This window comes from Melampsora larici-populina (genome assembly GCF_000204055.1).
Source record: "Melampsora larici-populina 98AG31 unplaced genomic scaffold MELLAscaffold_2, whole genome shotgun sequence".
NCBI classification, from domain to species: domain Eukaryota; kingdom Fungi; phylum Basidiomycota; class Pucciniomycetes; order Pucciniales; family Melampsoraceae; genus Melampsora; species Melampsora laricis-populina.
This window is the reverse complement of record NW_006768766.1, coordinates 1,373,477-1,400,091: the sequence shown is the minus strand read 5'-3', so window position 1 is coordinate 1,400,091 and position 26,615 is coordinate 1,373,477. Positions and strand designations below refer to the sequence as shown.

General features: G+C 41.5%; 7 protein-coding genes across 7 annotated transcripts; 5 read left to right on the top strand and 2 right to left on the bottom strand.

Annotated features, from left to right (window-relative positions):
* Nucleotides 1-1,999: 1,999 nt before the first annotated feature.
* Nucleotides 2,000-3,435, top strand: MELLADRAFT_59040 (uncharacterized protein; the record flags this gene model as incomplete). The annotated part of the gene is made up of 4 exons (XM_007404705.1): nt 2,000-2,354; nt 2,455-2,471; nt 2,510-3,301; nt 3,391-3,435. 4 exons carry the CDS (start codon nt 2,000-2,002, stop codon nt 3,433-3,435), a joined length of 1,209 nt encoding a protein of 402 aa, XP_007404767.1.
* A 4,567-nt stretch (nt 3,436-8,002) lies between these two features.
* On the top strand, nt 8,003-8,830 carry MELLADRAFT_70627 (uncharacterized protein; the record flags this gene model as incomplete). The annotated part of the gene is made up of 2 exons (XM_007404706.1): nt 8,003-8,424; nt 8,514-8,830. 2 exons carry the CDS (start codon nt 8,110-8,112, stop codon nt 8,613-8,615), a joined length of 417 nt encoding a protein of 138 aa, XP_007404768.1.
* Nucleotides 8,831-10,560: 1,730 nt separating this feature from the next.
* On the bottom strand, nt 10,561-12,401 carry MELLADRAFT_101750 (uncharacterized protein; the record flags this gene model as incomplete). Its single annotated transcript, XM_007404245.1, has 6 exons — nt 10,561-11,240; nt 11,318-11,395; nt 11,481-11,573; nt 11,670-11,768; nt 11,853-12,017; nt 12,095-12,401. 6 exons carry the CDS (start codon nt 12,399-12,401, stop codon nt 10,561-10,563), a joined length of 1,422 nt encoding a protein of 473 aa, XP_007404307.1.
* A 1,037-nt stretch (nt 12,402-13,438) lies between these two features.
* Nucleotides 13,439-14,261, top strand: MELLADRAFT_59038 (uncharacterized protein; the record flags this gene model as incomplete). Its single annotated transcript, XM_007404707.1, has 2 exons — nt 13,439-13,596; nt 13,829-14,261. The coding sequence occupies 2 exons, from the start codon at nt 13,439-13,441 to the stop codon at nt 14,259-14,261; spliced, it is 591 nt and encodes a 196-aa protein (XP_007404769.1).
* Nucleotides 14,262-15,080: 819 nt separating this feature from the next.
* Nucleotides 15,081-17,211, top strand: MELLADRAFT_101748 (uncharacterized protein; the record flags this gene model as incomplete). Its single annotated transcript, XM_007404708.1, has 6 exons — nt 15,081-15,133; nt 15,217-15,242; nt 15,573-15,626; nt 15,723-16,121; nt 16,195-17,036; nt 17,122-17,211. The coding sequence occupies 6 exons, from the start codon at nt 15,081-15,083 to the stop codon at nt 17,209-17,211; spliced, it is 1,464 nt and encodes a 487-aa protein (XP_007404770.1).
* Nucleotides 17,212-18,649: 1,438 nt separating this feature from the next.
* On the top strand, nt 18,650-20,443 carry MELLADRAFT_101747 (uncharacterized protein; the record flags this gene model as incomplete). Its single annotated transcript, XM_007404709.1, has 3 exons — nt 18,650-19,079; nt 19,166-19,998; nt 20,141-20,443. The coding sequence occupies 3 exons, from the start codon at nt 18,650-18,652 to the stop codon at nt 20,441-20,443; spliced, it is 1,566 nt and encodes a 521-aa protein (XP_007404771.1).
* A 478-nt stretch (nt 20,444-20,921) lies between these two features.
* MELLADRAFT_101746 (uncharacterized protein) lies at nt 20,922-21,656 on the bottom strand (the record flags this gene model as incomplete). The annotated part of the gene is made up of 3 exons (XM_007404244.1): nt 20,922-21,002; nt 21,269-21,375; nt 21,536-21,656. The coding sequence occupies 3 exons, from the start codon at nt 21,654-21,656 to the stop codon at nt 20,922-20,924; spliced, it is 309 nt and encodes a 102-aa protein (XP_007404306.1).
* Nucleotides 21,657-26,615: the final 4,959 nt, after the last annotated feature.

Here is a 26,615-nt window from a genome sequence, read left to right as displayed (position 1 = left end):
TTTGGGATTGTTTGTTTAAATGTTGTTGTTTGAAGTTGTGATAGCAAAAATTTGTTTCTCTTCTGTTTTTCTTATTAACCTCCCACCTTCTGCCTCTGAATCTTTTTCACCCATCGGGGAAATTTATTCTAAAGGTGAGAGTGAAAAACACAGCATTTCTTTATTTCTCTTATATCTATTTTAAACACAGCTGAACCTTTATTTTTTGTCGTGTTTATCCTTTTTTGATCAATTCTCTATCTTTCTTCTCTTCTTCTCTACTTAGTTCTTTCTATTACTTTACATCCCTCTGTTCCTCTCATCAGGTTTGTCTCAGAGTTTAGAACTCTTGTCTTTTGTTAGCCAGTTGCCTCGTCAGCACAGAGCTAAGTCTGTCCTGTCTACCTTATAAAGGTTAGTAACACTTTATGACCCATTGGGGAAATTTATTCTAAAGTTCTTTCTATTACTTTACATCCCTCTGTTCCTCTCATCAGGTTTGTCTCAGAGTTTAGAACTCTTGTCTTTTGTTAGCCAGTTGCCTCGTCAGCACAGAGCTAAGTCTGTCCTGTCTACCTTATAAAGGTTCGTCTCAGAGTTTAGAACTCTTGTCTTTTGTTAGCCAGTTGCCTTGTCAGCACAGAGCTAAGTCTGTCCTGTCTACCTTATAAAGGTTTTTCGTAGTCACACAGCGTCGAGTCTGTAATCCTGTTTTCTTACATCTTTTTGTTGCAAATAATGACTGAGGCATTGGGATCTTCGGGACTTGGAGAATCAATGAAGGCTTGCTTGGCTTGGCAAATAATTGTCATTTTGTTGTTGCTGTCTTGTTTTTCTTGGGAACAATATTGCTCCTACAATGAGCTTTGAATATAGGTGGCATCCAAAGCAGCTCCAGAGACAGAGTTCAATTGTGCAATGACACTTGGGCTGGGCGGAGTAGTAGGACTATTCATGGATGATGAGTGGTTGGCGCAGAGAAGTAGGGTTGATAATCTGGTGGTAGGCATGGAGCAAGGACGTCTATCACAGTAATCAAGGGTGTCTCAGGTAACACCGCGGGAATCAATAGGTTCAAGACCCGATCAAAGAAAGTTGCGGACCCGGTCAGATTGAAAAAAGTTGCAGTGACGTGGTCCGCAACTTTCTTCAATCACGGACCTTGTTTGCATTACGTCCGCATTAGGTTCGCTGACCACCCTTGACCAAAGCCAAGAAAAGGATTTTGGTCCATGCAAGGAAAGCTTGACTTGCCTCACCTCACCACTTGGCTTCCTCACTCAGCAACTATATGAAGATAGCACAAGTTGAGCACTGAGCCAATTGAGAGCCTCCACTTTATTAAATATCTTGAACTTGGGGAGATAAGCCCTTGATTCACCTATGTAATGATTCCAGAAGTGGAAAACTTACAAATTGTGTGATGAAAAATTGACCATTGAATTTTAACCTGAGTGATCAAACATGTTCTAAAGACTACATACGCACAGATATGTCTCTTGGTTAGGCTTGGAGTCAGCAAAAAATTCATCAAGGGCTACTTGTTATCCAGCACGAGAATGTCCATGAATACAGATGAAATGTTTCAAGGGACACTGGCTGAAACTTGAACAGGAAGAGGGAGGTCAGTGAACGTAATGTGAACAAGATCCGCAATTGAAGAAAGTTGCGGACCCGGTCACCGCAGCTTTCTTCAATCGGGTCTCGAACCTATTGATTCCCGCGGTGTAAGTTGTGTGAGTGCGGATGGACATTGATCTTCCAACTTTGTTAATCTTTGGGATTCAAGGCAAAACAGATATCAGGCACCGGCCAGACAGGGCTTTTGTGTCTCTCATCATGTCAGGTTTGTGTGTCCCAGGGCGCGTACTGCCCAGTGCCAGCCTCCAGGCTGGACAGGGTTGGCCTCAGGGCCAACGCCAGGGCCGGGTCACAACAACGAAGTGCTCAACATTTTAGCTCTTGAATCCTTCCTTTGCCCAGACGACCCTTACTTCAGATTTCACGATCAACAGCGAAAATGCCAAAAGGAAGCGATGAATCAGACTTCAAAACTGACCGTGGTGCGCTTCCGTATGAAATCATCACGCGCATCCTGGCCGATTTCTGGGGTCTATTGGACAATAAAGATTCAACTTCTCCATCTGCCCAACTCCTCGGTTTGCGATTGGTTAGCAAAGCATGGTCGACAGCTATCATATCAACTTATTTTGTGTATATCCACTTGCACCATGCGAAGCGCGCAAAGACTCTTTTGGACAACTGGACTGATGCTCTCTACGCGCCAGGTCTTCTGTGTCCCGTCAAGCGCCTTCGTATTGATAATTTGTGGTATGCGGAAGCAGGACTTGAAGCTGAGTGCGATACCGAAGAAGGTAATTTGTTGAATTAGAAACTCTCAAAACGTGTGACCCTGTGATCTGAGGTGTTTCAACAACTTTTTTGCTAATTGGGGTCGTAAAGACTTACCTCCAGTGTTGATGGATCAGGCCGTACGACTAATTGAAACGCTCGGCTGTAACATAGACAGTTGATCCTTGATTTCACTTATTCGATGGGTGCCCCACCATCTATGGTCAAAGCTGTCAAAGCCCTCAAAGCTTTAAACGAATTACATATCACGCATCCTGGTTCGTGTAGTCGCACAATTTGGGAACATCCTGGCGGAGGTAGTTGCACAGAAGGGATTTACGATCTGAAATCTTTGGGAAAATTACTTTCCGCTGTCTCTCAAATCAAATCGTTGAAACTGGAACACAATGATCTCGAGGGCTTGAGATTAAAACCCAATGCGCTTCCTAACTTGAAACACTTCAGATTTACTACTCATCCCGAAAACATCGAAGGGCTTACACACATCTGTGAGACCGCAAAAAATAGTTTGAAGTGTGTTCAAGTTTTCTCCGATGGCCATCAAGAAGATATCGATCCCATTTTCGAACCAATCAAAGATTCCCTCGAAGCTTGCTTTACCGCTTTTCTTGACCAGTTCTCACGTTCTGCTCTCGAGATGGAGTTTCCAAAACTTCGTATATTGGGAACTCAGCATCCTCCTCGTGGAGTTGGGTCAGGACTGAATTGGCTAAACTGGCCAATGCTTCAAAACGTTCGAACACTATTTATGCTTGATTTTTTGACAAGGGATTATTGGAAAGGAATTTTAAAATCAGCTGAGGTTAACGCTTTTGAAAAGGTACCGAATCTTAAACACATCATCCTGGCCAATTCCATTCGTAAGATAGACCCTCAAATCGTGGAGGCCTTCAAATCGCGGGGGATTCAGTGTCACTTCACGCCCATGTTATCGCCCGAGGAAGTCATGGTCCGTATAAATCCTATTCTCTTTACCAAATATATTCTGAAATTATAAAACTTGACCAGTCATGCTGCTTTGTTTGTTTACACACCTAGGAATGGGACTCTAAACTTCACAATCCATTGAACGGACCCGCATAGTATGTAGGATAAATCTGAACCACATGGAGTTAGATTGTCTTCCCGGAGGTCACGATCGCGCGTATGAAATGATCTTGAATAGGCAATTCCAATGCAATGACAGGGCTTCTTTCTGATCCTGCTGCTGTTGCAAGAAATCTCGAGGTTTTGGTGTCTGTAAATCAAGGATTCTCTTCACCTAGCACTCTGAAATCGAAAGCAATGACATTTCTCAAACTGCTGTCCCAATAGATGTGCTTTGTCAAGAAGATATTTCAGATTCATGCACGTTAAGAGAAGTCGGATGAATCTAGCAAAAAAATATGATTTAAGACCATTGGCCTGCTCAGATTAAGTTCGAGTCTTAGAGCTCGATCACAAATCAAAGCCTCACCGACAGAAAATTGCAACATCTCACAAAGATGAAAGATCTGGGTAGTATACTCAATTGATCCTAGGGATCAGTGACCTCCAACTTATCAATATGGCTACAATGATAAAGTACATTGTAGCTTTTGCTTAGCCACCTGCCCAAAAAGGTCTTGCTACTCTAGAATGGATGCTGTCCAATTCCAAGAGATTTGTATGTATGGGGTGATACATCTCACAGGTTTGCTGTATCTAATTAGTTGTGCCTAAAAGATGTTAGGAAATTGTTGTTATGAACTAGACAGTTTCAGAAGAGGGTGCACCATACATATGAAACACACTCTTTCAAGATGCTATAGAATCATCATTGCTGAAGCCTAGTGCAGCCTACTATCTTTTTAATCCCTCAAGCAAAATTATTTATGCCTTGAAGGATTTCTCTACATAAACAACTTAAATCAATGTTAGCTGAAGATATCAATTAATTTTCAGCTGAATTACAATGTACAGAGCACATCCCTATTGCAATATGAACTTGGTATCATGATCTGCCATGCATCTGTAATACAAAAGACTGAATGCTTTCAGAAACTTCTATTGATTGTTCTTCAGGACTTTGTGGTGGGTGAAGATAATACATGGGATACTTTTTTATATGAAATTTCTCTGTCAAAAATGACTGAAGCAGAAATCAGAATACATGGATATTGATTGGCTCAAGCAACCCTGTGCCAGCAACGCAACGCACCGCAACACGAGTGTTTTTTGGTGCGTTGCTCCGCAACACGCAGCACAAACCTGCATTACATGCTGCGCTGCGGTAAGTACCGCAACAACAAAAGGTGAGGTCAGGTTGCGCGGCGCCTTGACCGTCGCGCAACGCAACAGGCGCAACAGCGCCAAAAAAACGCCGAACTGTGATTTTTTTTGGGCAGCAACGCAACAAATGTTGTTGCGGCCCAAAAAATCCATCGATTTGACAAATGATGGTGCGCTGCGGGTCAGGCCGCAACCTAGAATTTGATTCTATGTTGCGCTGCGGTCAGAAAAACCGCAACGCAGGCGCAGCGCAACACGCAACACCTGCGTTGCTGGCCCAGGGTTGGCTCAAGCTATGGATTACCCATTGACTTAGGAAATATCTGAACAAGCTGATGCATCCAACTTCCCAAGACTCAAAATCCTACTCAACAGCCAGGAGACCACCACTCCTCTTTGTTTGGATTTCTCTGTGAAAAGAACATTTTTGTGGTTTGAACTATGGAGCAATTTATGTAATGAGGTTGTTATGGGATTGATGAGACCAGAATCCATATTTTGAAGAGCTTCAAGTCTTTACATGGGTATTGATTGACCCTCTGCATTCATTGTGCTAGAAAAATTCAGCAAAATTCAATGATTCAAACCAAATGTGCTCTTAGCTACTGTTCAGTCTTCCTTGTCTCAAATTTTGATGTTCTTAGAGCACCCACTATGGTGAGGGTGATTTATCATAGATTTTGCGTTCTTGAGCGCGAAATTTAATCATGCGTGTTTTACCAAAGTTGGTAAACACATGAAATCCACTATGGGATGATGTAACACATGATTTACCAACGATAAATCACTGTGAATCAAGCTTGGTATGATTTTGAAAGGAAATATCTTATTTCTCATAACTTTCATCCAAAAAACATCCATCAAATGCTTGCTCCGAGCTCTTTAAAAACCCAATTGATGCCCTTTTGGAGTCTTCAAATGACAATGATGAACAGCAGCATTATGTCCGAATGGTCTTTGACTTCTTGTTTGATAAACCTCACTGTCACACACCTCCACCTCCTCACGCTCGCATCCGAAAAGATTGAGATGCTCAAGTTGCTCAAGTTCAAGCGTAAATTTCAAACGAGTGTACAACTTTATTAAAAAATGATTGAAGATTTACAAATTCATAATTGATTCGGGGGCCAAAAGGCAGATGTGAAGTTCAAACTTTGAAGTTGAGGTTTGAAGTTTTGAACTTGAAGTTTGAGATTTGAGGAATGTAGTTGAGGTTTTGAAGTGTGGAAAACTGCAGTTTCAACTTGATTTCCTACGATAAATCAAGTCGTAGGCTTGCGTAGATCTGAGCACGCGGGGTGCAAGATTTAACGCAGCATTACGGACTGCATGTCTAAATCAAGTCGATAGTGGACCTGAGGGTATTTTAGCGTTACGGTAACGCTAAATCACCCAGTTAGCGCAACCATAGTGGGTGCTCTTATGATGTCTGATTCTTGACTTCACAAATTGACTAGATGTAAGGTTCTGAGGCTTTCAAGTGTTCTCCTACAACTACAAAATCACTGTGTGTAAGTGTGTTCTCCTCACAACTTCACAAGCATGTCTACTCAGAAGTAGGATTGCCTTTTGTCACATTCCATACCATTGGGATAAATTTGTGTCATCTTAGTAAAAACACTGGATCACACAACCAGTGCAAATGATGATCTTCCCTTGAGTGTTGAGATAGGAAGGAGCTCCAAGTGTATTCACCAAATCTTGATGCCAGAACTCTCTTACAGTTATCATTTTGAGCAATATCAGATCTTACAATAAAGAGACATGGCAAGGGTCAAGAAAATCAATTGAAAACACTTTCTGTATGCATGGCTGCAAAATTTGGGATAACATTTGATAAAGATGAATGACCACACAAAGGATGGAAAGGCAGTGCGTTTCCACTGTGTGGGTAACCTAGTTGAGGACCTCACCCTGGATGTCTCTTTTGTTTGTCCCATTTTATTTAGGGTTTATTTACAAAATTCTGTTATCCACAGGTGCTTTATCAAGCGTGTGAGCGTAATATGTATCAGCCATTGGAGAGTCAAAAGTGGGGTGTCACATGGAAAAATACAATCTGAGCATGTGGTATAAGGGTACTCAATTTACACATACTTTTTGCTATGTATATACTTTTTTGGCGGGGAAGACAAGGCCACAAGTATATTTTTTTCTTTTTCCCCTCCAAAAAAAAAGTATGTAGCGCTACATACTTACTTTGAGTACCCTTTATGTACTAGAGCTGAAGGCTTGTTGAAGCAATTTTCTGGAAAAATCAACGTCATCAAGCATCCGTCCAGCTCTCGAACAGGCTGAAAAAGAGCTGGCCCGAGCTGGGGCCTGCCCGGTGTTGCCTGGCAGCATCCTTGAGGGTGTCGTGGCCGAGGCCGGATCTGATACGTCCCCGTGTCCGTCCCTGAACCTGAGCGCCGGGTCATACCTCTAGTATGTACACAACAAAGTTTATGTAAATGAATACTTTACAATCAAAATGAAGAGAACATGCCGTCAATTCAGCGAATTCCATCATCTCATCCTCGTAATTCTGCACTCCAAAGACCCTCACGATAAAGAGAGAAGATGCTAAAAGAAACCGATCAATCTCAACATGGTGGGCTGCCGTATGAAATTCTGATGTACATCCTGGACTGTTATGTTTATCAATTCGACAAGACGCCGAACGGTGGTAGTTCAAAATATAATCTTGCACGTTCGAAACCTTGTCAACTTCTTAGTATGCGATTGGTTAGCAAGATATGGTCAACAGCCATCATCAAAATGTATTTTCATACTATCAGCTTGAAGAGTTCAAAACGCGCAAAAATCATCTTGGACAACTGGTCACATTCAATCTATGGCTCAATACTCTTGAGCCCGGTTAGAAAACTTCACATTGTCAACTTGTGGTATGCAACAACAGGCCTTATGGGAAAATGCGAAAACGATGGTGAATTTCCCAGTTGCAAACTTTGATTTGAAAACGACTTTTTTGCTGATGGCGGTTATAAAGACCATCCAGTAACGATGTATCAGGTGGTACAAGTGATCGAACGGCTTGGCCTCAATTTGAAATCGTTGAACTTGGAATTCACACTTTCGATGGGTGTTTCGCCAGCTATGATCAAAGCGGTTAGGCCCTTGAAAAATTTGAAAGAATTGCGCATCACACATGATTTCGGGTCTACTTCATCACCGGGAATTTACGATCCGAAATCTTTAGCAAATCTGATTACTGCTATACCTCAACTCGAGTCGTTGTCACTTCTGGACCAATGGCGTCTCAATGACATCAAGTTACGACCTAACGCTTTACCTAACTTGAACAAGTTTACTTTCACTCTGTTTCCCGAAAACATCAAAGGGCTTGCTCACATTTGTCAAACCGCGAAGGATAGTTTGAAAATCATTGAACTTCACTCTGAAGAACTCATAGAAGATATCAATGACATATTTGAGCCAATAAAAGGCACCCTAGAAGGCTGCTTTACGGCTCTGTTCACTGATCAGATTCCAACTTCTGTTCTCATGATGGAATTTCCAAAACTTCGTGTGGTAGGTAGTTTCTATCTCGATGAAGATGGTTTAGATATGGCATGGCTACACTGGCCTATGATGAGGAATGTCAGAACACTCGTTATGTTCGATACTTTGACAACGGCTTATTGGGAAGAAGCCTTGGAATTAGCTGGAGTTAAGGCTTTTCGGACAGTACCAAATCTTAAACACATCATCTTTGTAAGTCAATTTGATGATGATATGAGTCCTGAACTAGTCAAGGCCTTCAAAACGCGCGGAGTCCATTGTCACTGTGTACCATCCTTACCGTATGACGAAATCATGGTCCGTATGATTTCATTTTTATTACCGGTTGCGATTTAGAAATATGTAGGACGTAAGAAGTGATGCTAATTTTTTGTATCAATGACTAGGAGTTGGAATCTAAACTCAATGACCCATGTGACGGACCGAAAACACAGTCGGATTGTCTTCCCGGCGGTTCCTATTGGACGTATAGGCCTCTTGAACTTTGAATAGTCAGAACTCATACTATAAAAATATTCCTGTGTGCTCTTGCTGCTGGTGCAAGAGTTGTCATACTTGGGCATCAAGTATCCAATTGGATGCTGCGGTGCAAGTAGCCTCTCAAGTACCCGTTCAGTATCAAGATAGTAACAAGTGTACTATATTTCTGTGGGGTGTTCATTCTCAGGTGCTGAAAGGATGAGTTTCAGCGAGCTTGATACTTAAATCCTGTCTTTTCGCAATCAACTTTCATCTCACATCCTAAAGAGTAGGGCATCAACGTGAGTAAGTGACTGAAATTGTAAACCTACACAATGACCTTCGATTGTTCATAGACATCTTTGGCTTTGCATTTATTTGAACACACAAGATTAAGATCTACAATGTCTCTGCGTTGAGAAACTACAAAGCAGCTCTCTTTTAAGCTCGTAGACCAGAATAAATACCCCCTGAAAGCACATTGTGGTCCTCCATTGTAGTTTCCACTTTGATCCCACAGCAAACACTGAACTTGCTATGGATAAGTCCAACAATACAATTCTTTGGAAAAGACCCTAGAAGCAAACATCAGCTCAATCACATTGTCATTGATCTCAGTGCATTTTTCTCATGTGTTGTACAAAATCTTCTGGTGGAGATTCATCAGATCATGATGCTACCCTAGTACCTGTGCAATAAGAACAGAGAATAGATGTGAGATGCAAGGGGCACAAAGGGGGTGTCCTAGTACTATATATAGATTGCTGAGTAAGAAGTGTGGTATCAACTCCTCACACCATGTATAGAGTAGGAACCTCTCTAGAGCCATAGGTACAATGATATGTGCCACTAACACATTGTGATAATTCCTGCATGATGGTGCCACACCTCAAATTTACCAAAGAGCATGTTCCTCTCCTGGTAGAGGGGAAAGAACTTTCAGAATAACTCTCACATCTTGGAAGCTTGGAGTTGTGGCACATCATAGGCAGAACAAAAATAGTTTGAAGCCAAGTACATCACAACCAACTAAGATGTGATTGTACTGGTTTTGTTTTGTCATTGGGGGACCTTTCTAAAGTATGCCCTGGCACCAGAGAATGCTCAGAAGGGCTGTAGATTTGCACTATGTGAAGCATCTGCACAGAGTGCCATTGCCAAACAAGCTTTTATGGAATGAATATTGAACAATCTGCAGCTGAGGCTTCCTATAGTGTGGCTGGTAGGACATCATTGAGACACAGTTGACATTGCAAGTCATGTCACAACAAACATGGCTTGACCAGGACTGTCTATAGTAGTGACTTTCACTTGTGTGACATGGGTATTTATGGATAAATACTCAGGTTGACTTGGGACAGGACCAATCTAATTTGAGATCATCAGGACTTGTTTTTTACAAAGGTGAAGAAAATGTGTAAATTTAATTGAATAACCATGGTGGTGGTGTCTGTCTATAAAATGGGGAAATCTGGTATATCCAAGGATTTTGGCTTGTAAGCCAGTGCATTCTAGCTTGTGATCCACAGTCACCTTATCTCTTGTTACACTCTATAATTAGCTTTTTACACAAGAAAGGGTGAAGAGCTGTGCAGAAATAGCTCTGCATCCTTGTCACAGGTGAAACAAGGTTGGGTGATTTTGTATTCTGGTTTGTAAGTGTGCTATTACTAAAAACCATGAAATATCAACTTAGATTTACTGTAAATGATGAAAAGCACTACAGATATAGCATAACATAAGTGCAGTTTTTTTGTACCACTCATTACATAGACTTTTCATCAAACATGATTGCCATTGTAAAGCACAAACACAAATATAAGTGGCACTATCTGAGAAAAGGACACAATTCTGTTCATCTACGCAGAAGAAATTGTTCACTTTATGAGATGGGTATGAATATGAAAACACCTCATTCAGTTGTTCAATAAGACATAAAAATGATCAAAAATGATTGAAATAGTTGAATATTTTTTAGATGGCTTGAAAAGCAGAGTCATTTTGTTTAATGATCCTTCTCAATCTTGAATCATTCTTGAAGTAGGGAAAATCTTTGTCTTCATGTTCCACAACATCACCTTTTGCCAATTTAAGTTCAATAAAGTTCCATTTGTTCAGAAGTGCACATTGAATATGAAACAGTAATGATTTTTTAGTTTTGGTCTGTCTAGAAGCACTATGAATGAAATCAAAGATTCTAAAATACTCATTATGAATGGGCCCTGATGATGGTTTATTTGCCAATAGAGATACTGTTGCTGAAGTGAAGTCAGGATGTTGAATAATAGAAGCTAATGATTCAAAACTGTGAATTTGTAGATCTTGAGTCCTATGTTGAATCTTGTAAAGTGCTGCAACTGAACTTTGTCTTCTCCAAATCCCATGCATCAGAACAATTATTCCCTTGATAGCTTCTGTTTCCATTCCACGGATATATTGTTGAGCCAAAAGACTATGTAAATTCATCACAAACCCTGCATTCTCACTTGCAAGATCTTGAATAACATCTTGACGCAGGTTTGCAATTGCCTTCATACGCCCATTAGCGGCATGTAACTTGTCCGGATTCATTGCATGACAATGATCAATGAAGTTCCACAATCTTTCTGGTATAACCAAATTCATCATTGCTGTTGGGTTATGCAGATGCATCCCTGTGTGAGAATTGAGAGGTGTGTTCAGTTAGCACATTTAATGGACTTATCTTGAACATCACCTCAGAGGGCCTTACCCTTGTACATGTTAACATTCTGATGCCAGATCTGTTTTTGCAGATCATGATGTGAGATATGTGGACTAGAAGTTTTAACTGGTACAGTTGGGGATTTGAATCAAAATTTGCTTGAAGAGAGGTGTATGGTGATGATCAGTTTTGTAGAAAAAATGTGACTTACTTATTGCATGGAGATCATCATCTGTGGTGGGACCTTGGACTGAAACTTCTGCATGTTTACGCTTATTTCCTGGTCCATTTGTCATCTGATAAGCTGGAGAAAAGTCACAACAGGATTTTAGAAGATCTGATCTTCCAATGTGGGACAAATAATGTCGACAACAAGAAAGAAGCATTGGAGATTTCTCACCATTCATATTGTAATCATGATCTGAATCTCTAGTATTCACAAAGCTTTGTGAGTCAGCCCAACTTTTTGTCATGGGAGGATTAACTGGTACCATGGAGTCTGAGACCATTTGAGTTTTGAGTTGATTGAATAAATTCAGACAAGTGAAAATGGTCAATCATGATATTCATGTCTATAACAAACATTCAGATCTGAATATGGGATATTCACTTGAAAATTGGTGTTGAGGGTTTCCTAGACTAAGCTCCACATCTTCATTGGCACCCATCACTTCTTTGTGTATCTGATCATGGATACTTGTGCTTGGTTTGAGCCTTCCAGGAGAGTTCTTTGGAATATTATTTCCTTCTAGGGTAGGGAATTGGAAAGACAAATGAATTTGGGCATAATGTGGAACAAAGTCAAAAAACATTTCAAAATCAGACCTTCTGATAATCTCTTTGTGTCAAGAGGAAACAATTCAAGGGTGTGTAGCTCTGTTTTTTTCTTTTCATTTGATTTCAAACATTTGGTTTTCCCATGATGCCTTGCACCAAACTTGTAGTCCTTGATGTGTCTTTGGCCAGAAGATCCAGGGATAAGGGATAAGGTGGTGTCAACTTCTTGCATATTGTTTGGAAAATCATGTTCAGATGATGTAGTAAAAGCTTTTGGAATATCTTCAATAGTGCATGAGATTGGTTGAGCAAAAATGGCCTGTGAAACTAAGATGAACTTCAAGATTGAAAACATGATTGAAATTTTTTGATGGTGTTCAAGCAAGGAAAAGGTAGAATTCCCACAAAGGTTATAAATCTAGATCTAATTTGAACTGTTTGAAATATATATAATCAGGAGCATCTGAGGCACTGTGCATTCAATCCAAACATGTATGATATCTTTCTTGCCTCATTTTGTGTTTCAGTCACTCCAGACAAGTCCCCAGAAACTGAACTTTACACTGGCTTTGTAATTTCATTGAAATCTAAAGACTGTCTCATGCGGGATCTGGCTTTACACCCTAAATTTACACAACTCTCATGGAATATTTGGGTGTTGCTACTGTTGCTAGCCGTGAATTATGAAACAAGGTAACAGCATACTTCATGCTGATGCATAAGGCCATGATTTATGGCTTCGACAGCACTTATGGGACCAAGTCCCCATAAATCAATACAGTTTCCGTGCAACATTCAGTCTGTTCTTCTTGAAAAATGCATCAAAGACATGCACAACCACTGGAATATTTGATATCAAAGATGTGAACAAATTCACCTCGTCGTTTTGGGGGTGAGTTTCATAAAATCTCTATGAGGGAAGGATCAGTTTTCATGTTATCTCACTAGGACACTTCAATCCGTTGAGGATATGAAACAAAGATGACAAGGGAAAGGAGAGTGAAGCTGATGGAACACTCCTTCTACATACCTGAAAGCTCCTCATGAGAGATATGACACCATGAATGGCCGAAACAGAAGAACAAGTTACATTTAAAATGAAAAAGAATTCATGTTGGTTGATGATGCAAAAGAGCAAGAGGGTTTGTATGCATCTCACCTGAATTTCTGCAGCAATAATTTTGTCATCACCAGAGGGAAAGTCAACTTGTCAGGAACTTGAAACCCAAGATGTCGCGGGGGTGTCACGTGAAAAGTCAAGACTGAAAACTCAATATGTATGCAACTACAGTAGTGTACTTCAGCATTTGAACTTCCCGATTTCTCAACTTTGAACTCCGACGACCTAGGCTACGCGAATCAGAAGACCTTTCCGGTAAATAAACAAAAAACATGCCAAAAGGCACTGCTCAATCTCGCCTGCCACCTGAACGCCGTGGGCTGCCGGTCGAATTTGGACGTGCATACTGGACTTTTATGTCTATCAATTCGACACAAGGCAGAATCGCGATACTTCCAAATATCGACTTGGATATCTTGCCAATTGCTTGGTATGCGTCAGCCTAGTCATTCACGTTGAACGTACGATCCGATATCATTGTCGAATCTCATTAATGCCATTGCTCAACTCGCATTCCGTTCGATTCGTGACCAGTCTCAATGATATCACGTTACAGTCTGACGCTCTACCCAATATAAAACGGGGTTTAAAACTGCTCGGTCTCAGTTTGTATCCGAACAACATCAAGGGCCTACTCACATCTGTCGGACCGCAAAAGACAGCTTGAAGGCTATTGAAGTTTACTATGAAAACGTTGCTGAAGGTATCGAGCCTATATTTGAACCAATCAAAGCTACCTTCGAAGGTTACTTTACTGCTGCATTCACTGAGCAAATTCAACCAAATGTTCTCCAGATGGAATTGCCGAATCTTCGTTTAAGAGGTATTAATTATATTTATGAAGAGTCATCAGACCTGAGTTGGCTAGACTCACCAATGCTTCAGAACCTTCGAACGATGGTTATATTTCATTCTGTGACGGAAACTTGTGTGGAAGGAAGCTCTGGAACTAGCCGAATTCAAAACCTTTCAAGGCGTATCAAAATCAGATATATCTTCTTTGTTGGAGGATCTGATCGGAAGATGGGTCCTAAAAAGGCTAAGGCCTTCGAATCGCATGGGGTCCAGTGCTACATACTTTTCTACCTTCCTTAGGGTATATGAATTTATGGTCCGTATGAATTCATTATTATAAATGTGATTTAAGACTATCTAAGACCCAATAAGTCACGCCGATTTTTCAAATCCATCACTAGTCACTGGGATCTAAGCTCAATGACCCATTGGAAAGATTGAAAGCAAAATCAGATTGTCTCCCTGGTGGGCACTATTGGACGTGTAGCAAGTTTCTAGGTCTCGGTTAGTCAAACCCAATGCAATAAATACCTTCTTGCTTTGTGCTCTTGCTGTTGATGTAAGTGATACCGAGGCTTTGACATCCAGTACTCAATACCAGAGTCTTTACTTTGGTTGGTTTGTGTGGTACAAGCAGGTTTTCAAGGACTTTTTCAAGACGACAAGAAATGTACAAGAACTCGCCCTAACCGTCTTCATAATTTAGAGACGCTGTCAGAAGATGTGATGAGCCCATTTGGCAGTGCTATCTTAATGCGAAACACACTGTGATTGCGTAATATGTTCGATTCTTGGTGCTGACACAATTGGAAACCTAGCTCATACTCAACATGAGTTTTGCAGGAATCGTGTTACCCCAATTCTGGGTCTTCACAGCCATCTTTCATCTCATATCCTAAATTAAGGTATCCATATCTTTGTAAGGCACCTATGTCAAAGGCCTGACAATATACACATATTCAATCACCTTTGATCAGTCATAGATATCTTTGACTGCGACTATCTTCAAAAACATTCAAGATGTATTGAGACTTGCATGTATGTTTTGGAAAACAATACATGCAAAATGATAAAAAGTAGAGGAGCTACTATCATCAAGTAGACCAAAAACACTGTAAAATGAGAAAGGGTGACGGATCCCGAGGTGAAGGTGTAGATGATGTGATAGTGATGTCAGGACTTATCTTGTATCAACCTGACCTTTGTATAGCATCTCTCGTGATGCTGATGGGTGGCTGATCTCACGATTTCTTAGCCTGCATTTTTGCGAATGGTGTAAAGGTCAGATATGCTTTCTCTTTCCAGCTTTGTGATTTTGTATCGTGATAACGCTTCCAAACACATCTGCAAAGTGATTGTATTCATCAAGGGTGTGTTTTCGTGTTTGTGACTCCCAGACTCCCATCTCCATAAACAGACTCTCGACCCCGATCGCAGGTCGCACTCCGCGTTGCCCCCCATTGCGACCTCCAGGATGAGGTGTGATGCGTGCTGGATACGCGCAGTCGCGTCCAAGCTGAGTCTCGCTACACTACCCTCGTTCCTCGGGCTCGGAGAATGAGTGGAATTTGTTAAGTTTGAATGTTGTTTACGATTTCATTGTCATCAAAGGGAAAGTCAACGCGACATGGCACGTCGCGTATGGAATACATGCCACATATCAAAGTTCGTCGATTGATTGAGAAAGTTAAAACCACATGCGATCGGACAAAGTACTGCAGCATATTTAATTCTCTCAATCTCTCAACTGTGGACTCAAAGGACCTTCACAGCAGACAGCAAAGATGACAAAAAGCACTGATCAATCTCCCATGACACCTGAGCTTCGTGGACTTCCGGTTGAAATTCTGACCTACATCTTGGACTGGTATGTCTATCAATTCGACAAGTCGAACGGCGATTCACCAAAATGGTGGCTTGCTACTCGTCCATCATGCGGACTCCTTGGGATGCGATTGGTTTGCAAAACATGGTCCGAAGCTATCATCAAAATGTATTTTCACAGGATGTGCGTGCATAAATCGAAACGCGCGAAATGTATCTTGGACAACTGGAACCATACCATGTATGGCTCTATATTGTTATGCCCCGTTAGAGATCTTACAATTGCGAGATTGCGGTATGAACATATGGGAATCGAGGGAAGAGGCGAAATTCAAGGTGAGTCACAGTGACACAGACTGTAACTTTGATCGCATAAACCTGAATTGTTTGTCTGATGGGGGTCATAAAGAGTCGCCTCGTCCTCCAGTAACGATGTATGAGGCGGTACGACTCATCGAACGGCTTGGCATCAACGTGGAATCATTAACTTTCGAATTCAAGTACTCGATGGGTTTCTCGCCAGCTATGATCAAAGCTGTCAGACCCCTCAAAAATCTGAAAGAATTAGATATCAGATATTTCATTGGGTCTCGTGATTGGCCGGGAATTTGTGATCCCGAATCGTTTGGAAATCTGATTACTGCTATTCCTCGACTTGAATCCCTGTCACTTCAAGAAGGGTGGCATCTCGATGGTATCAGATTGCAGCCTAACACTCTATCCAACTTGAAAGAGTTTTCTTTCAATTTATGTCCCGAGAACATCAAAGGGCTTGCTCACATCTGTCAGACCGCGAAACCTAGTCTGAAGGTTATTGATATTAGATTTGCAAGCGAGATGGAACATGCCAATGTCGCATTTGATCCAATGAAAGCTATCTTAGACCATCACTTTATCATTATTCGCGGGGCCGGGGACCCGATTCCAACTTCTGTTCTCAATATGGAATTCCCAAAACTACGTGTGATGGGTATTCATCATCGTGAAGGATATACATCACAAACGGGCTGGCTACACTCACCAATGCTTCAGAATGTTCGAACAATGGTTGTATTCCATTCTTATTGTTATGGAGGACTCCGAGCCTTAAAATTCGCCGAAGTCGAGGCTTTGCGAAACGTACCAAACTTTAGACACATCATCTTTGTTGGATGGTCTGATGCGAAGGTGGATCCTGACCTAATTCAGGCCTTCAAATTGCGCGGGATCAAGTGTCACTTCGTATCCTGCCTATCACATGTTAAAATATTGGTCCGTATAATTCATTCTTGTGACCAAATTTAATTTCAGAAATATATGAAACGTCTTAATACATGCTGATTTAATTGATGACTAGGAATTGGAGTCCGAGTTCGATGACACATTGGAGGCACCAAAAACAAAAATCGATTATCTTCCGGGTGGTCGTCATTGGACGTACAACTAGTATCTTGAATCTTGGATAGCTAAAATCAATGCAGTAAATGACCTTCTTCAAATCATGGTCCGTGCAAATTAATCTTTTCAGCAGAATGTCTTGCAAACATCTATAGCACTTATTGAGCGGTGCTGATATTTAACTTTGTGACTAGGAACTGGAGTCTACGCCCAATGATTCCTTGGACGGCTTGAAAACAATACTCGAGTGTCGTCCTGGATTGAATGTACAACTAGTATTTGAGATTTTGAATAATCAAAACCAATGTAATCAATGATCTTATTCATTTATGTATATCAGTATCTATCTCTTCACCACTGTTTTACTTTTATATTCTATAGGGCAAGTCCAGGTATCTATATACCAAGACTGACAATATACACGTAGTCAGACACTTTTGGTAAACTAGTTTTACTTTTCACTGAAACCGTGTTCAGAAAGATTGAAAGTTATTCCAGCCAAATGTGGACTGGTTGGCATATACCTAGAAATTCAACACCAAGATATCCGATGTAGAGAATGTGCACCGCAAAAAGGACATCATAGGCCTTGATTGAACCACTAAGAGCATGTTCATTAGGAATTATTTTCAATTACATCAAGAATGTCAACCAACATGATTCTTTGCCCCAAATCATGTGTTTGTCAAGACTTGGCAGAATTTGTTTTTGTAGATTTTCACATCAAAGCTACCAGACAGGGCCCGTAGTCAGAGTCTGAGTTTACGTGAGCTTATCAGCAAGCAGCTATATCAGGATACTTGCAAAATGATGTACATATATATGCTAGTCTTACACTGGAATTGGCATCTTCCCAAGTCAGTGGGAGTGCCATTATATTTGGACATGGCTGATTCATAGGAATGACAATGAATATGCTTCGATGACCTATTATCAAAGAAGATTTATTAGTGAATCTACATGTATTTGAAGAGGACAACATATAGAATATCTTTTACTTTACAATATGTTCCGCGTATCCTCTTTCAGATTCAGTCATATATGTAGATTTGAGTCTGAGTAATTGCCTCGAGCTAGCGTCAAATTTTTAAGCAGAAATCGCGGTTGCTGAACAATAATCTTTTCTTGAAAGTCAAAGGGGTTCATCGTTTCAAACCTTCCACTCCTAATTTGCATGAATGATGATCCGTTCCTGAGGCTATGCGTTCTTCTTGCCTGGGAATATTATTCAGAGCGTGTTATAAAGATCCTGCCCCAGGCCTGAAAACACCACCTTCGTTGAGGAAAGTCAACGCGTTGTAACCTGTGAGTCGTCACGTGGGAAACAAAGACTATATACCGTACACACGTCATCATGGTTCAGCGGTTGACTCGAGACAACTGCATTATTTTTGGTCGACCGCAACGTCTCAGCAATCTTGATTCTCTGATTATCACCTCTAAACTCGAGAAATCTGGATTTCCAATTATTACGAACAATAAAGAAGATGCCCAATGACCCTAATCCATCTCCCTCCACGCCTCTAAACGGTACGCTGCCGTTTGAAATTCTCACGTGCATCCTGGATTATTTTGCCTTTGAACTCCACGGACAGCCGGTGCGCATCGGACCTACTTCCCCAGATTCTTCTGAGGGATCAGATTCATCTTCCGAGGCTGCTTCTTCATCTTCCCGTTTATCTCTTTCACCTTCCCAATTCCTCGATTACCGATTGGTTTGCAAAGCATGGTCTGAAGCTGTCATATCAATATATTTTCGTGATATCCGCTTGGACAATTCGCGTCGCGCACAAATCATTTTGGACAACTGGACTGATGCTATCTATGGCCCAAACCTCTCATGCCCCGTCAGGCGTCTTTCTATCCGAAATATGTGGTATTCGAGACAAGGAGCTATAGTGAGATGCCGAGATCGAGGTGATTATCCGAATTCGAAACTCTGAACAGATTTGACACTAGTACCTGAGGTTTTATTGACTTTCTTACCATTGTGTGTCGTAAAGCCTCACCACCAGTGGTGATGGATCAGGTGGTGCCACTCATCAAACTGCTCGGCCTCAACTTGAATGAATTGTCAATTGTATACACTCACTCAATGGGTGTCCGACCAGCTATGGTCAAAGCGGTTCAGGCCCTCACCCATCTCAAGGAATTGAGCATCTCGCACGTACCTTGGGGTAGTTACGCAAAGGGAATTTACGATTCGAAATCTTTGGTTGATCTCATGGCTGCTATTCCTCGACTCGAATGCTTAACAATACACTGGAGTGATCTCGGAAATCTGCCATTTAAACCTAATGCATTAAGCAAGTTGAGACGGTTCTCTTTCACGTCTTATTGCAACAATAGCAAAGCTCTTACTCACATCTGCGAGACTGCAAAAGATAGCTTAAAGGTTGTTGATATTTCCTCTGGTGATAGAGGTCAAGAAAATATTGGACGCATACTCAAACCAATACAAGCCAATCTCGAAGGTTGCTTTACCACTGTATTTAGTGTCATTCCAACTTCCGTTCTCAAGATGGAATTTCCAAAACTCCGCGTGATAGCTAGTTGGCATTGCCCTTTTCCACTTGGATCAGAATTGAAATGGTTAAATTGGCTCAACTGGCCGATGCTTCAACATGTTCGCACACTCGTTACGCCTGTCCCGCAGAAGTATTGGAAAAAGGCATTAAACTTAGCTGGACTCAACGCCTTTCAGAAAGTTCCCAATCTTAAACACATTATCTTTACCGGATCCGGTGTGAAGGCAGATCCTCATCTGACTGAGGCGTTCAAATTGCGCGGGGTTCAGTGTCACTGCAGACCAAAGTTCACAACCGATGAAATCATGGTACGTATGGGTTCGATTATTATGGACAAGTCCAATGCCAAAGTATAAAGGACAATAAGGCGTGCTGATACTTCACTTCAATCACTAGGAACTGGACTATGAGCTTAATGACCCGCTCTATGGATTCCGACGACTGAATTAGATTCTCTGGACCAAACTAGATCAAAATGTCTTTCTGATGTTTATCGTTGATTCTAATAGCGAGTATTCAATAGGCAAAATAGATACAGTTTATGACTTCTTTGCGCGTTTGCTGCCGGTACAAGGACTCCGAAGGTTTTGTAATCAATCGTCAGAGAAACAATTTACAACTTTTCATTTGCTTGTTATCCAGATGACACCATGTTTGAGCCTACACAACATGGATGTTTCACTACAAAATAGGACATGGTCAGTTGGATGTATAATTCTAGGCACTGTCAATATCAGGGAACTTGTAACATAGGTCATATATATTATCTCTTCACCACTGTCTTTCATGTCATGTCCATGTCTAGAACAACTTATGTAGAATGGCTGACAATATAAATTCACTCTTTTCTTGATCATATGAAACCATGGCCTGGGGTACATATCCCAAAGCATGCTGCACTTATTCTGCACTTGAGGTATGCCCTTGCAAGGTCACACCTCTACCAGATATGCTCATTTAATTCATTGAGCATGGTGATTTTTGATCCTTGAGAGAATGCTTGGAGATTCACCCTCCATAACTGCGAAAAGACTTGGCAATAATGTTGAACAATATTACCACATCTTATGGCATCTCTAAATGTGATTTTGGGCCTACAATCTCAGAAGGCATTTCTCAGATTTTGATGCCGGCCAGGCTCATAAGCCTCTTAGGTCAAGCCCGCTTGGGAGCCTCAACTTGACAAGAACTGGAAAAACCCAACATGTGCTTGGCCCACAATCTTTCTAACTCAACACAATTTGAGAGAGAACAACAAATTATCTCCGCAGCCTATGAATGAACCACCTCTGGCTACTAGACTCGTGCGATACTATCCGAAGAAAAACGTGACAATATGATCAGATACTATCCGTATCCTGTGCCTAAGATGTGAAGACGCATAAAACACGTCTTTTCGCATCTGTTCCCCTCTGATTTTTACAAGTCCCCCGCTCAGACTTGTCTGAGCCTCAGACTCGTCTGAAAGGCAGGGTCAGACGCATCTGACACCCATACCCCCATCCCTCGTAGTGGACAGACGAGTCTGTCCGTCGATTCCCCTACTACATAAACGCACAACACACACTACAAGCTCACCTTTCCAATTATGTCGTAAGCTACTCTTCGACCGATCTCACAATCACCACCTTCTACTGCTCGAAACCACCGAAACGACATCCCAGCACAGGGAAACACGATCAAAGCTTCATCACCACTATATCAAAGTCAATCGATTCACAAATATTGAATTTGTATGTTACAAGTATATACATATGATCAAAATGATTGAATCATTGCTGACCAAAACCTCGATCTCCACAAATTAAATCTCTTCTTCCTCTAGGTCATCTCCACCAGCCTCACCCTCATCTTCCAGCTCGACTTCCTCTTCTACTTCAATCTCCTCGCGCGGCACTCTCATCTCTTCCTCCTCCTCACCCCACAGAAGCATTCTCTGCTCAAGCACCTCTTGATCATCAAGCATCTCGGATTCAAGACTTACTGCGTTTACATTCATTTCCCACTGAGTGTTGATACAAGTTCTGTACCACAATGGATACTCGACACTTAGTGGTCATGAATGCTTATGATGTTTATGCTCAGCATTTGCTCTCAGGAGTTCAACACATGAGCCAACAGACCACAAGCTATTTCTATACTCATTTATTGTTCAGCATTCAACATATTGTATATAAACCGTGTGACTACTGTTTTGATCTAATGTTCTCTTTCTTTCTTCGTGCATTAAAAATTTCATCATATTTCATTGTCCACTGCCCAACGACATACTTGCCGCTGCCTCAAGCACTTCATTTATTACCTCAGGGTTGAACCCTCACTATTAGCATTCAATTGCTCTCGCACGTTACAGTTTGTCTCATTAGGTTATGAGCCCAGCGCTCTAAACGCGCCCACCATATTCCAAGCACTACCCTTTGATCCATCAAAGGCACTAATAAATTATATTTACAAATCTATATTTGTCATTTTCATTATGTCGAAAGATCACGACACCAAACCAACCGAACCTCTAGTCGGATTCAAGATGTCCAATTCAACCTCAGGAAATACCAACTTCAGTACCTCTGCCATTGCCTCTATTCCGAAACTCGCCACGGGAAACATCCATGCATGGAAGACTGAGTTGAGGATTTATCTTAAAATGAACGGACTATTTGAATTCATTGAAGAAGAAATCGAACGTCCATCCAACACTATAGAAAGATCCCGTTTCGACATGCAACAAGCAGCTGCTCTATATGCGATACGTAATTCCATTGATTCGGCAAATCTCTCCTCCATCAAATCTATCGAAGATCCCAAGAAGGCTTTTGATATTCTTGTATCTCAGCACAGCTCTGACAATGGCATTGTGACTGCGAATACTCTAACAGAACTATTTAGTTTGAAGTATGACAACTCAATTGGTATTACAAATTACATCGCAAAAGTTCAAGATCTACACAGCAAAATCCGTGACATGACTGCTGGAGATAAGGACCTACAATTATCAGATAGAATCTATGCCATACTCCTAGTCAACAGCTTACCTCGAAACGAATTTGGTCTCATAATTCAACATTTCTTATCGAACATTAAAACTATTTCCACTAGCGACGTGTGTGCTCGACTTCGACTCGAGGCTAGTTCCAACACTAGCAGTGAAGAGAAATTCAAAGAAGTCTATTCTGTCAAAACCAAACGATCTATGCGAACTGACAACAGAAAGGTTGGAAAATCACCAAAAGACTTGTGCCACATTCACCCAAATTCAAAACACAACAACGAGCAATGCTATACTCAAAAGAAAAATGACAACAAAGAATTCAACTCCCTCACTTCACACAACGTAGGAGAACTTGTTGATGCACCACCTAAAGCTAATATCATTGGAGGTATGTGGCGCCTCAAAAGAAAGCGCGACGAACACGGAAACATCATAAAATACAAAGCTCGATGGGTTGTGCTAGGCAACCATCAAATTTGGGGAGTCGACTATGACAAAACGTTTGCATCTGTCGTACAGTCCGACACAATGAACATGCTCTTCTCGTTATGCGCTTCCGAAGACTGGGAAATGGAACAGTTTGACATTGCTACTGCATTCCTTAACGGTAAAATGCATCTGCCAGTATACACACGACAGGTACAAGGTTTCTACAATCCCAAATTTCCAAAGAAAATATGGCTTCTAAAACAATCTATCTACGGTACTCGACAAGCACATAGAGAATTCAACACAGACCTTGAACAAAAACTTTGCAGTATTGGTTTCATACCCTCAAAAGACGATAATTCATTATTTACCCTTCGGCGTGACAAAGAAATCATCCACATCCCAATGCATGTAGATGATGGACTTGTTTTCTCAAACTCAAAACCTTTCTTGAAGGAAATAAAAGAAAAACTCCATCAACTATACAACCTAGTCTGGACAACTGAACCTACATTACATTTAGGAATAAAAATCACTCGAGACCGTAAAAACAAAACAATCCATCTTTCCCAAGAACATTACCTGAAAAATGTCCTTGACCGGTTCGACATGACACACTGCAACACAGCCAACACACCTCTTCCCTCTTCTATTGAACTAACTCCAGGCACCGATGAAGAAATTGTTGATGCTGCCCACCTACCTTACCAACAAGCCATTGGCTGTCTCAACTGGGCAGCTGTACACACCCGTCCTGACATCCAATACGCAGTATCAACCCTTGCAAGATACTCATCAAAATACACATACCGACATTGGAAGGCAGTCAAGCATCTCCTTCGATACATACAAGGGACCCTCGACCGTGGAATAATTTTCAAAAACCACGAGGTTCCATCCACCGAGTTACGCGCATATGCTGATGCCGATTATGCCGCCTGCACTGAGACGCGAAGGTCCACCACTGGGTATGTGTTCACACTAGGTGGATCACTCATATCCTGGAAAAGCCGTCGACAACCAACCGTCGCACTATCTACCACTGAAGCCGAATATATGGCCCTCGGCGACTGTGCAAAGCACTGTCTATGGTTTCGCCGAATGATATCCCACCTTACTCAAACTCCATTACCAACATCTCCTATTTCCCTTCCTCCTCTAAGCATTTTCAATGACAATAACGGCGCTGTATTCCTATCTCAAGAATCTGCGACAAATGCCCGCTCAAAACACATCGACATCAGGCACCATTTCATCAGAGATCTCATAAACTCTCATCAAATATCAACACACATGATCGACACCAAACTCATGCCCGCAGACTTTCTGACAAAGAATGCTCCAAAGGAAATGCTAAACAGATGCCGTTTCCAAATTGGAAACATAAACCCAAACGAAATTCACGAAACGACTTCACACCTACTCCCGAAACCCACGAAAGTATCGAGCAAGGGGGGATGTTGATACAAGTTCTGTACCACAATGGATACTCGACACTTAGTGGTCATGAATGCTTATGATGTTTATGCTCAGCATTTGCTCTCAGGAGTTCAACACATGAGCCAACAGACCACAAGCTATTTCTATACTCATTTATTGTTCAGCATTCAACATATTGTATATAAACCGTGTGACTACTGTTTTGATCTAATGTTCTCTTTCTTTCTTCGTGCATTAAAAATTTCATCATATTTCATTGTCCACTGCCCAACGACATACTTGCCGCTGCCTCAAGCACTTCATTTATTACCTCAGGGTTGAACCCTCACTATTAGCATTCAATTGCTCTCGCACGTTACAGTTTGTCTCATTACTGAGTCTTACACTTCACAATCAGTCTGCCCCAACGAAGAACTAACCTGTCATCGAATTCAATGGTTGATTTTGTGTACTGTTGTGTGCCTCTCAGCAGTTCTACCATGTGAGTATTCCAACTCATCAAATCTCGGCTGTGCAACTGACTCAAATTTATGTGTAGTGCATTTAGAACGGTCCTACTCTTGTTCCATACCTCCTTTGCCTGTCGACCACCTGGCTGGACCAAATCGATTGGGCTATCCTTTCCGTGGCATTCCGGGTCCCAGTCTGTATTCCAAACACAATTCAGAAGATGTATTAGTCTAGAACTCTTATTTAGTCTCATGTGGTGCTGTATGTACAAATGAATTGCAATACAAAGAACGTCTTTTACATACCTTTAACGGATAAATCACGGAGATTCTCCATTTGCTCGTTCGTTTTTATAGCATGGAGCATCATCTGCCGAACCTCGCGGCTGATACGACAAAGCTCCTCACCACAGCTTCGCTGTTGTAGGAACGCTTGAATTCCCTCCTTTGTTCCTTGATCAACTGCCCAAGGCTCATCGGGATGCGAAAGTGAACCCGAATTCCAAAACTGGTCCTCAATTAACATTCCCTTTGCCTCATCGTAGGAAGGGCAGGGTAATTTACTCAAGGGGCGGATAGAATTGTATTTCGTAACTTCTAATTTGAATGAATCAAACTTCCGCTTGAACAAGTTCTGTTTGTTTCGCATAAACTGCTTCAAGCCCTGTTGCGCACGTGTTCCTGCTCACCATACATACATGTATCAGATACGTTTCAATCCAAATGATTGCGAAACAAGAGACAGGTACAAACCTTGGCCATGCTTCTCCCATCGTTTTTGTGCCTCTAAAATCCCAACTTTAGCTTCATACAGCTTATGCTTTGCTATGCAAACTCGGATAAGAGCACCAGCCTTTGGATCTGCCAAAGGATACAGCTTCAGAGTGAGAACAATTTTTGTAAGTGAAGTACAAGCGCTGACCTTTGGCTTTCTTTACATTCCGAAACTCTTCGGATCCTAAATCTGACACCACCCCCATGATTGCCTCTTCGAGTGCAACAATCGAACCAGGTAAAGTGAGCATCTGTTCCTGTTCTGCCGCGCTTCGATTTCGAATTTGTGCTCCTCGCAAACTTGAAAGCTTCTTACTGTCATCATTGAAGGTACAAATGAGCTCCTCTAGCTCCGAATATAGCAAGCTAAAACAAACACTGTACCCACTGTGAGTCCCGGAGCTTCTCTTCTAGGTCAAGTAGCTCGGTCACCTGGTCCTCAAGCTTACGAACACTCTCGTTTTCCATGGCAGACATCTGCAATGTCTGTTGTCTTTTCCACTGACCCGCAAAATACTCAAGTGTATAGATATTGTTTGAAGCTGACAGCTCATTCAATCTTGTGGTGGCCCGGTCGAAAGATACTTGCGCATCTTTTAGCTTTTGTTGTGCCGAGCCAACTATTGATACAACAATATATCAGAATCAGATCAGAAGCTCATTCAACTCAATTGGATGGAAGCTTGATTCAAAACAAACCTGCGTTTGCACGCAAAATACTGTTGCGATGCTTGCTGCGGAGATGCAATGTATTGAGCCGGTGTTGTCTAGTTGAGTAGCGATTTGGCATCACTAGCGGAGACAAAAAGGACCAGTCGCGCTCCAGTCCCTCTCCATCCGAGAG